At 34.6% G+C, this 11732-nt stretch overlaps 2 protein-coding genes across 6 annotated transcripts in view; both read left to right on the forward strand.

Annotated features, from left to right (window-relative positions):
- The first annotated feature begins 283 nt into the window (after positions 1-283).
- Positions 284-10520, forward strand: LOC106125838 (serologically defined colon cancer antigen 8 homolog). 5 transcript variants are annotated; one of them, XR_001228288.1, is made up of 16 exons: positions 284-538; positions 1032-1212; positions 1795-1922; positions 2588-2755; positions 2996-3130; positions 3561-3655; positions 4134-4290; positions 4611-4772; positions 4925-5030; positions 5541-5674; positions 6123-6227; positions 6332-6425; positions 6776-6893; positions 8550-8794; positions 9247-9335; positions 9631-9710. XR_001228288.1 is itself a non-coding variant. In XM_013323236.1 (16 exons), exons 1-15 carry the CDS (start codon positions 407-409, stop codon positions 9322-9324), a joined length of 2109 nt encoding a protein of 702 aa, XP_013178690.1. In that variant the 5' UTR covers positions 284-406; the 3' UTR covers positions 9325-9335; positions 9631-10520. The 5 variants fall into 5 exon arrangements, 4 of the variants coding, with proteins under 4 accessions (XP_013178690.1, XP_013178687.1, XP_013178689.1 ...); XM_013323236.1 differs by having other exon boundaries at positions 8550-8865; positions 9631-10520; XM_013323233.1 differs by lacking the exon at positions 8550-8794 and having other exon boundaries at positions 9631-10520.
- A 761-nt stretch (positions 10521-11281) lies between these two features.
- LOC106125658 (uncharacterized) overlaps positions 11282-11732 on the forward strand; it is a 2289-nt gene continuing 1838 nt past the window's right edge. Inside the window, exon 1 of the mRNA XM_013322939.1 lies at positions 11282-11414. Coding sequence (XP_013178393.1) covers positions 11361-11414 — 54 coding nt within the window. The 5' untranslated portion in view covers positions 11282-11360. The remainder of the gene's footprint in view (positions 11415-11732) is intronic.

Here is an 11732-nt window from a genome sequence, read left to right on the forward strand (position 1 = left end):
ACGCGCTGAATTACAAAAACTTAATTAGTAACCTATGTGTTCTTCCAGACTATGTTCTATATGTATGCCAAATTTCATCGAGATACGTTCATCCGTTCTAGAGATACCTACAAACAAACATCCATCTAAACTTTCGCATTTATAAGAAGTAAAATTACAATAAAATCTAATGATAATTAAAAATATAGATAAAAAATCTAATTTTTTTAATTAATCATGCAAAGCATTGGATATTTATCATAACAACGGTAACCATGGCAACCACAAAATCAATATGGCCGATAGTCCCCACTTAACACAAAAGCGCAATGCGTCAGTACGGAACAACGTTTTGACATTTATTTTAATTTTAAATTTAGTTTTATTTTTAACTTAAAATGTGACGTAATAAAAGTGGCCAGTTACAATGAGTGCATATTTTTCCTACAGACGACCTAAAATGGATTACGGTAGCAAAAGGATACCAGATTATACTGAATTGGCCTACAAAGAGGCGGTCTCGAAACTCAGATATTTCTTATCTGGTAGTGCTCCGAGCGTAAGTTATTTTATTAATTTGATATTCGTAAATATTTAATCAAATCCCCAACCTAAATTTTTTTTTACAAAACTTTTTGTCACTTAAATTTTTTTTTAAATAGATTTTTTTGTGATTTTCTTTGCAAATAACATTTAGTTCCTAATTTAATTTAACAATTTATTATAAAATAAGTACATTTTTTTACAAAACTTTTTGTCACTTAAAAAATATTTTTAAATAGTTTTTTTTTAATAAAAATCAATTAAAAATTCATTAGAAAAATAAACATGATTGAGATGGATTATTAATTGTATGTGGATAGTTACAAAGGTAGAGAAAGACCAAAGAAAGTATGGATGTATTGTATGAAAGATATGCGTAAGAAGGGAGTAGATTCAGATATGACGGCTGATAAAGATGTATGGAGGAGTACATACTGTGCTTTCGTAGGTATAAGGGCAGGTTGATAATATGGCTGTAGAATAGATTAACCTTATACATATATATTTAGGTACGTAGTTACGGTGGATCAGCATCAATCAAGAACTTGGATGAATCCGACGGAGATTTAGATAAGAAGTATTCGGCTTACACCGGCTTAAACGAGTATAAGCCGCGGCCGCGACTCACAGCTAAATATACCACGTTGTACGCTGACAGTTTGAATAACTATACACCAAAAGTAACTACGAGTAAGTATGTCAAATGTTAAAACTTTCGTGAGACGTTGTAATAAACTTATATAAAAAAGGCTAAACACTGACGTATGTTCGTCCGGTGGCGGCACCGACTAGTTTCGAGTCCATCGGGGGCCGTTCATCATGGCGAGTGGGACTGGTATTATTTCTCGGACAAGCTATCGTCGATCACGGCTAATCGGTGCCGGACCGGACTAACATACCTGTTTTAGCCCTTTTTATATAAGTTTATTATGTCAAATGTACATACATGTGTTTGCATTGCCGAAACATTTGTACAAAACCATATTTTCCCTGTGAAATAACCTTTATATTAAAGTGTGTTTTTTACTTATATTGATACTTATGTTCGCAATCAAATTAATCAAAACCGACGTGCAGTTTTTTTTGTACAATATAAAAACTTTACCGTTTGCTGTCTCATACAAAAATACCGTCGGTTTTTGAAATCTAAATCTGTGTATCACAACCTTTCTTTATCTTTGTCAAAACAGACACAACAATATATTTTAAACGGAGATTTAGGTCTCAGAAACACACTGTTAGTCCTCATCAAAATATACAATTGTTCTCCAGCTCCACAACCAGCACCGCAAGCTCCGGCCCCCGATCTATCCGGCGGTACCAACCCTGACGTCGTCAATTTCATACAGAAGCAAGAAGAGTACATTGAACAACTGGAACGTGAATCACAGTACTGCAGGGTGAGCTAAACACTACTTTAACATTAATTTGGCAATCATTTAAAGGTTAACACGCATTCGTTCAATCTACGGTCACCAGGCACCGCCCCATTTCACACCACAGCTTCGACAGCCGATTGAGTGGCATAAAGATATAATGAAGCATCATGGTCGGTGTTCTATCTTTAGCGGATAGATGGTGCAAATTAAAAGCCCAGATACTTAATGAAATTAATATAATTAAAAAAGATGCGAATTGCACAATGATTTGCAGGTAAGTGACACGAATAGACAGAGACGTATATATATCGCCCAAGCGCCTTTTGCGGGCATCGGCAACGTTCCCGCGATGGCGGATTGCCGCAACATTTGCGCAGGCGTTAAGTCTGAACAGTCGGGTTTATAGCGAGGGTATGAAAGCGCGTTAACCTTAATTGTTACGTACAATCGTTTAGTGTAGATGTTTATAAAAATCAACACTAAGGATCTTGACTTTTCATAGTACGCTGAGCTTTGGCTGTATGTGCTAAAAAGCTATTAAGTTTGCATAAGTAACTAATAATAGCTAATTGGAAGTCGTGGCCAGAGATATACCGAGGTGGAAAAAGTTGCTGGACCAAGCCAGGCCCACAAAGGGCTAGTAGAAGAAGAAGTAACTAATAAAAACGTCTAACAATCTCTTGCAGGATGAACTCAATAACCTTTTAGGTAAGGTAAAGGAGGTGATATCGGAGAACGAACATTTACACGAGGCGCAGAAGAACAAGATTATCTCGCGCATGTTCCACTACGATTCAGAAACGGATGAACTGGAAGACGTCGGGGACAGCACGGGCTTGGATAGTGATAATAAGGTATTAACTTCAAGGGCCAGAAATTAAATTCTTTAACTTATAAAGTCAAAGGCTCAACAAAGGTACAAAGTCTAGGTAATATTATTTTTTTTTCTTCAGAAGATTAATAAAAAATTCCTTATTTATTAAATATCCTACTGAACTGAGAGTAACTTTTCATACTATGTTACCTGTGATACTAATTTGGTTATAATTATAAGCCAAACTATACATACCTTTTAATTCCTTCTTACCTTGTAGGCAACTCCATCTAAGTCCCGTCGCGCTAAACCACGCGCCACAAAGTTGGAAGGACCAAACATCGTGTTCGAATCGCGGATCGCGGAATTAGAAGCCCAACTGACGCAAGCAAAGATCGATCTGAAGAAAATACAGGTACAAGAAATAATATTGCTTAATTAAACAAAATAAAAGCAGACTGAATGATAAAAATTCTTCTACTACAATAAAGGGGCTATTACGAATCGAGTGACACCACGCTAGTAAACTTCAAATATAGGCTACAGAAGGTCAACATCTACAGAAATACAAACCTGCAGCGTAGAAAGCCTCCCGCGTGATGTACCGATGATCTGGTCAAGGTTAAGTATCCTGGAGGCGGGTAGCACAGGACAGATCATCATGGTGATCTTTGGGGGAGGCCTATCCCCATCAGTGCTGGCAGCATATGGCTGAAACAACAAACCCAAATATATAAAAAAATAACTCTCATGTCAGTCGGGTTGTAAATAATAGTTCTATTGAGTATCTAAATACAGTGTTATGCTGGATTGGATCATCGTTTTTTACCTTGAGTCTTTTTCAGGATGAAAACAACGAGAACAAACGAAAGCTGGCCTCTGGTCTCGTCGATTCCACTTGTCTCGACGGATTCAAGAGACAGATTGATAATTTGCAAAGGTAAGATCATATCAAGTGAATAAGGCAACTGATATCAATAGAAAAACAAGACAGTACGAAATCTACATCGACAATAAGACAATCCAATATAAAAATCTCAGGAAATTTTAACTTTAGAGTAAAGGGGTTTAAGAATTAATGGCGACAGATAAGTAAATAGAATAAAATGTAAAGTTACACATAGTATAGGTTAAAAGTATTATAGTTAACGCTAGCCAAAGGATAATTTGGCAATTCAGTCGTATTAAAACTAGCGACCTGAACATTTGATATAAATTCCAGCTTGATACCTTCACGCGTTTTAGAAAAAGGGTCTTTACAGACAGACGGACGGACAACAAAGTGATACTATAAGGGTTCCGTTTTTTTCCTATGAGGTACGGAACCCTAAAAACAACAAAATTGCAAACATTCTTGAACAAAAGTTGAACAGTTATAAAGTCTAAGAAGATTTTAAAATTTGTTATTCATGTTGTAGAGATAAATCAACATTGGAAGCTCAGATCGCCAAGTTGAAGACGAACTTGGAACAGAAGGATAGCGACGGCGAGGGTCGCTACAAGCGGTCTGATGTAGTGGAACACCAGCTCAGAGAGGAGAGGAACAACTTGGAAGCTGAAGTACGAAGATTGAAGGTAACTTAATCAGATTATCATCCTGTCTTTATCAGATTATTGGGGGCGAGATAGCACAAGGTTTTTGTTTATCTGGATGATTTAGTATGGATGGTAAGTAAATTTATGGAAATGTAAATAATATAATAGTAATTTACTACCAAAAAGAGAAATACAAAGAAGTAAATAAGCATTCTATAAGTAATATATATAGCAATCTATTGGAAATAGAATTTTAAAGGTGGGCAGCCAAAACTTAAATCAAAACTGATGGACGACATCAAATATCCTTGCATTATACCAAAAGAAGTAAAAACAAATGAAAGCAAATATTTTAACAGGATGATTTAGCTAAAGAGAGAAGCAAGATACGTGAGCTGGCGGGCGAGGGAGCAAGACGGGCGATACAGGAGCGCAATTCCGCAGAACAGCGTTATAATGCGCATTTTGATGAGTTACAGCACGATCTTGCAGCTCAGTATGACAATGTCGCCAAGTTACAGGTAAGATATAATGGTTTCTAAGGTCTTTAGTTGGGATAGTTAATCTTTTGGAGACTGGACATCCTGATCTATACGTGACACTACACATATTGGTCATGATTATAAGTCTATTTTTCTTCTTTTGACATATTGATGGATAATAAATCGATTAGTTGGAGTTGGATCGTCAGCGCCGTGAGGAAAGTGATCTGAAACGAGAGATATCAATGAAGAATGCGAATATTGAAGAACTTAAAATGGAACTTAAAAACAAAACAGGTGAAACTCATTTACTATATTAAGATATTAAAATAACTACATATCCACTACTTTCCAAACCGCTACGACTTACGGTCCTTAAATAAGAGCGTATCACTATTTCAAAAGTCGGCAACGTATCTGCGGTTCCTCTGGTATTGCTGATGTCCATGGACGTTGTTAAACACCTCGGTGTTCACGCTGCTCGTTTGTCCCCTTCTGTTATAAAATATCTTACTAATATTATAAATGCGAATGTTTAGATGCATGGATGTTTGTTTGAAGGTTTATCCATAACGGCTGCATGGATCGCGCTATAATTTGGCATAAATGTAGAACATAATCTTGAAGAACACATAGGCAAATAATTAAATTATAAATCCGCGCCGTCGGTGTCCCGGGCGACAGCTAGTAATAACAATATCTAACATCAACTATATCCTAGAATCATATCTACCTCCAATTTCAGCCACATAATATAAGTTTTCAATAATATGGTAGATATCTCAATGAAGATTATTGTATTTCCAGCAACACTTCAAGCCGATTTGGCCCAGGCTAATGCAGAAAAAGCATCCCTTGAAGAGGAATTGGCCAACGCACGTTTGGCTATAGAGCGTCAACAGAGACAGGCGAAGCATGAAACCAATCGACTCAATTCCGAGGTAAAAATCTGATATTCTACATTTTTTGAATCATGAATTATATTTCTAATGGTCATTGAGCAAGTAACATTTATTAAAATCTTTCCTGTTTTTGTCATAGTATTAGCGTCATAGTTTCTTCTGCTTTACTTCTTGCTAATTCTAAAAATTACAATAACACACAAATTAAAATAAAAAATATTATGTATAAATTTCTACTTCTACTATGTCTTTTTACTAATTACGATATAAGTTTATTAGGTCTTAAATTTATTATAATACTCACTAGTCATTGGTTTTTGAGACCAAAATCCCCGTATAAAACAACTCAAGTAATCCCTCTTATTATCTTCGACATTAACAATATGTCGATACAGGATTTTTGGTCTCAGAAACCAACGATAATTTAAAGTTATTTATGATAAAACGATTGAAATGAAAAAATAATAAATATTTCATCTCCAATCAGATTCAATCACTCCGTCAGCGTCTAGACCGCGCTGATGCTGATCTGGTACACTCTCGTCGTGAGAACTTACGTCTCTCTGAACAAATCTCTACATTGGAAAAGGAGGTAAGTGTTCTTTTTTTTTTGGTTTTGGTTACTTTGGAACTGGATAATGTGCGCAAATATGGAAAATCTTTTGGGTTAAAATTGATACAAGAATCTTTTTACAGTTAAATATGAAAAGTTTGACACCGATATCTCCGGAGAAGAATAAAAAAGAGAAGGAACTATCAACAATGCTGGAGTCCATGGAAAATAAACATGGTAAGTCAATAATTATAGTCTATGGACTCAATTTCGGAAATTTAAAAAATAATTTTAAATAAATAACTTTATGACTGTTTTGTCTATTAATCGTCAATCCATTCATAATATGGGTAAACTGTTGATGTTTTGAGAAAGATCTAATTTAAAGAATCATTAATTCAAAACATTCATACTTTACCCTTTCATTTGCGCTTTGCGCTTGCATGTATAACAATAGAAAGGGCTTATTAAAATATCTTCAAGTCAATAGTTTATTCATCAGATTGTTAAGTTACATTAAGCACTTATTATTACAACTTAGTTATTATGAGATATTCGCCAAGTTTATAGGAAGTAAATGTCCACAGCTAAAACCGTGGCTGAGTTGGAGACCATGATACAATCACAAAACAGTCTGATGGAGAAACTCACCGGCGAATGTCGTTTGCTTACAGACAAGCTCGACGACGCAAATCGTAGGCACAAGTACGAGACATTTTTACAAATTTAAGCATGCGCAAAATTAGTTCCAAATTTAAATCCGACAAACATATCTCAACCGGTGAGAGGCGCTGCTGTCGCGATTAGTTGTCAGAAAATATGTAAAATCTATTTAAGCATAGAAAATTACGTAAAATAAACACATGACAAATACAGTACAAAAAGGATCTTGTGACACTTTTTTTTCACTTATAAAGTGGCGCTGGTAAGCTATAATACATTAGTTTGATTTATGCCCATCGTGTCAGATATCCTTGTCGGTCTATAGTGTCACTTATGCCCACCGGGTTAGATAAGTTTGTCGGTTTATAGTTAAAATTTAAAATTCAGCACAATTTAAATTGTCAGTTAAATAGCTGATTGTTATCATTGCCCCTGATGAGTCTATCCTAACGTCGTGTTGTGTTTTTATTGGTGGCAGGCAGAGCGCAGAGTCGCGGCCGTGTAGACGAACCAATCAGAACACAACCCGACAGATCAACATCAAGAGAAACGGAGAATCGTCGCAAGCACCGCTCAGGAAAAGAGTCCGATTCGTCGAATAACCAACCGATAATAGTTGGACCATTGACGACCAATCAGGATCTCTCTAATTACCATGGCGAGAAAATATACAATTTACCGTTGATGATTCAACAGCCCTTTTTACGTGAGAAAAAGGAGCCTATCAAAGTTGACATCAGCGTCAAACTAATACCAAAGCCAAGGAAAAGAGATAGGAAACGACGTGAATCACATGTAGATATAACATCACTTAGTAAACCTGTCAAAAATAATATAAGTATGGTAGTCACAAATGGCGACATTCAAGTGCTTAATGAAACAGATGAAATTCCTAAAATCACTAATAATTTAAACAGTCCTAAGATAAATAGTGACAAAAATCAAGATGGCGAAGAATTAGATCTATCTAGTAATGATTTAGTTGAATCACAAGTAGATAAAACTTTAGATGGTATAGTTGAATCAGCAGAAGTTGAAAATACTAATGATATGGAATTAAAAGTAGAAACAGGAATAAATGAAAACGAACAAATAGATGAAAATAAGAAATAGAATAGGCTTAATGCTTTAGTCTATATTTCACGAACTTATTTATATCCTTTTTTGTATACGATTAGCCATTTGTTATGCAATGTTTTACTTTTCTTAAAGAGCTAAAAATGGACAAGTTGTAAAAGTCAGGAATGTTTAGAATTCTAAGAATGAAAATTTTCCTATGTTATATTAAATTAAGTTTATTATTCATAGCTCTATAATTGTGCAATTCTAACCTTAAATATTGTTTTTTTTTTAATATCATGAGATTGTTAATATTTTTTTTTGAAATGTTAAAAAAGGAAGTTAATTTAGTAATTTATTGTAACTAATCAAATCTTTAAGATATTTTTTGTTTTTAATTTGATTGAATTTACGTGAAAATTTTCACTCATTATGTTGTTATTTAATATTACTTATTTCTATACGTTATTGAAAGTTGTTTATGTAACATGTTACAACTTTGAACACATCGTTTTGTAACACTACTGGAGTAATGATAACAATCGCTATGTATACAATAAAAGCTTTAAATTCATTGCTTTTGACTAAAAAAATCCACATAAATCATCCTAGATAGTAATCACACTAATTACATTTCAGAGGAGAAAAGACACATTTGCTTTGCAGGAATGTGGAACTTATGAGGAAACTTCGAAACCTTTGGTCTTCTCATAAGAAATATTGCACCACCCTACCACCTTATAGAAGTTACACGCCATTAAGTGGTTATCCAAATAGCAGATCATCTTATGATTTAGATCGCACCTACTATACTTCGACACCTAACACATATAGAAATAGATTTAGAAGATTGGACGATGAACTAAACTCAGCTAGAGATATTAGTAATTTGACGAGTAATTTCAGCGATCTATCAATTGATAAAATTATTGATTCTGATGATGATCAGTTAAAGGTAAAAGAACAGAAGCTTTCAAACGTTCGAACTTGTTTTAGAGTATTATTTGTACGTAGATGGTAGAGTGTGTTTGGAATGTTATATATTGTTAATCATGCATGAAGCTAAATAGCGTAACTATAGATAAAATAGTATATAAAGCAGCATAATTTCTGTCCTGATCTTGCTTTGGATATTAATCATGCTTAGCCAGTACAAAATTATAACCACAAGTCATTCAGAAAAATCTCTACATCGGAAAAATTTAATCAACCAATTGTTTATTTCTGTAAATAAATTTTGAGACATCCAAGGAGAAAAATAAATCTATCTACAACGTGATGCATGTTTGTTTTGTGTCGCACGTGTTTGTGTGTTGTCACATGTGTGTGTGTGCAGGCAAGAACTGGCAACTCTGCAGCGTCAAGTAGAGATGCTCGGTCGCTCGCTGCGAACGAACGTCACGACTGCACCTAGCAATTATCAAGGTATGTCTTACTAATCTCCATTACAAGAAACCTTTAACAACTGAACAATGACAAACGAAAGGGGAAGGATGATGGTTTTAGCTTGGGGATGTCGGTGAGCAGCTGTGAATTTGCTATTTTAGCGAATTCAGGTTCGTAAGCTGGTAGCTCGTTTGCAACCTTAAAGTTGGTATATAAAAATGAAATCACCGTTCAAAGTCACCGGATATATATGTGGTAACAGGTCCCCATCGACTCACAGGTAGGAAAAAAATGGCAAAACTTATAGCATCATAATGTGATTTATTATTTCCAGCACCTTCCCCGCACACTACCACAACCAACCGGACTACACCATATCCCACAGCCGATACCCGACGAGACAATACCGGAGATGACTCCACCGGACACGCCACGCTCCAACAACAGCCGACTGAGCAACCGGACAGACTTGTCAGTGATAACGACCAAACAACAAGAGTAGAAGAAGACAGCCATCATATCATAGAAGACACACAGAAAGCACAACCAAGCTCACAAGAAGAAACTAACACACATGAACAAATAAATCAAATTATCACACATCAAACAAATGAAGAAATAAACAACACAAATGAACAAATCGAACAACCTACAGAAGTCCATGAACAACTAGAGAATAAAAATTATACAGATGAAAATTATGAACAATACGATCAAAATTATGAACAAACCCCATCTAATACAGAATATAATCAAGAAGAATATGAACAAAATCCAAACCAAAACGAACAGAATTTAGAACAAACTTATGTAGAACCTCAGTATGAAAATTACGAACAATACCCACAGCAGTACGACAACCAATTTGAAAATTATCCACCTGAAGGTAACTATCAAGGGGAAACTTATGAAGATCAGCAATATGCTCAAGAATATCCTACAGAATATGAGGAAGTCAACCCTCAAGAAGAAACAATAGATTCAAACCCCGTACAAGAAGAATTAACAGAAAATATATCCAAACACCCGGAACTTGCATCACAAGATGTGAAACAAGACAATTCTGATAGCAAAAGTCCAACTAAAATTGAAGTTAATAAAAGTTAGCAATTGATTTAGTTTGAATTAATTTCATTTGTGCAATATTTGTTATTACTTATGTTTGCTTTTTTAGTTTATGAAATTGTCACAAATCTTATAAAATGTGATAGAAATAAATTAGTGAAACACGAAAACTTTTATTTATTCCCTAAAGAGAGCAGTTAAGTCACTAAAAGCCATTTTAATACCAATTAAAGAGTTGTTCCTATGACTTTCTTATAAGTAACAATGGTAGTAATACACACCTTTTCAAATATCTTGGCGGCTCAAGGTCATTTGCGCAGTGTCTTTCCTCCGCATTATTTTACTCTTGCTATAAGTAACATTCTGCTCTGCGTAGCGACTCGTAAGATGTTTGAGCCGCTAAGATATTTAACAAACTCAATACTATTAATTGTGGTAGACAAGTATATAAAAAAGCTCACTTACTAGATATTCAGTTTAGGTTCTTTGCCACATTTATTCATAATAGTTGTTTGGTCGGTTCCGTTATCATCTCTCGTGGAAGAGTGAGTTTCGAGTCTCATTCTTCGAGTCATATTCTTTTCTCTATGACCTAGAAAATACATTAAAAATTTTAACGCATACTAAAAATTTATAAATTAGTAATGAGATTAAATGTGGATGGCTACAAAGGTAGAGCAAGAACAAAGAAAGTATGGATGGATTGTATGAAAGAGGATATGTGTAAAAAGGAGGTGATTCAGATATGACGTCTGATACATGTATGGAGGAGTACACCTGCCGACCCTCCGTCGGGATAAATGGAGGTTGATGAAACTAAGAAATAATAAATAACAATTAAGAAAATATAAAATTTATATCACAAAAATTACGTGTGATGTCGATAATTGCAATTAACTAAAAGTGATTAATATTTTGTCACGATTATCAACGCGTTATAGCAACGCAATCACTCTCTATGTATATTTGAACAGTTTCATTAAAAAAAAAATAGGCAAAATGAAAACGTTAATCGTGGCTGCCATAATCAGCGTTGCAACTGCTGATATAACGGTATGTAAAATGTAATTTAAAACATGGTATAATTAACAAAATATCTAGACAAAACGTATTCTTAACTTAGCATTTTCAAATAGAATTAGAACTATGACGATATGTTTCTGTAGTAGTGGAAAACTACGGCGCAATGAGGCAAATATACACATAAACTTAATACTTTCATATAGAATCCATTAAAGCTTCCTGCAGTTTAAGTGTACAGTTAAAACTGTGCAGTTAAAATCGAATATTTAAATGATAATTCAAATTTTGTCTACACAACTTTAGTTTGAACTGTACAGTTAAAACTGTGCAGTTAAAATCGAATATTTA

The sequence above is a fragment of the Papilio xuthus genome, unplaced genomic scaffold, assembly GCF_000836235.2.
Source record: "Papilio xuthus unplaced genomic scaffold, Pxut_1.1 DF825783.1, whole genome shotgun sequence".
In the NCBI taxonomy this organism is placed as follows: domain Eukaryota; kingdom Metazoa; phylum Arthropoda; class Insecta; order Lepidoptera; family Papilionidae; genus Papilio; species Papilio xuthus.

Bases quoted from the DNA above. Each gene is read 5' to 3' on its own strand.
- LOC106125838 (XM_013323233.1), top strand. From the start codon at position 407: ATGAGTGCATATTTTTCCTACAGACGACCTAAAATGGATTACGGTAGC. The intron at 4,773-4,924 runs GTAAGATATAAT...TAAATCGATTAG, and splicing joins ACAATGTCGCCAAGTTACAG to TTGGAGTTGGATCGTCAGCG. The intron at 6,426-6,775 runs GTAAGTCAATAA...AAATGTCCACAG, and splicing joins GTCCATGGAAAATAAACATG to CTAAAACCGTGGCTGAGTTG.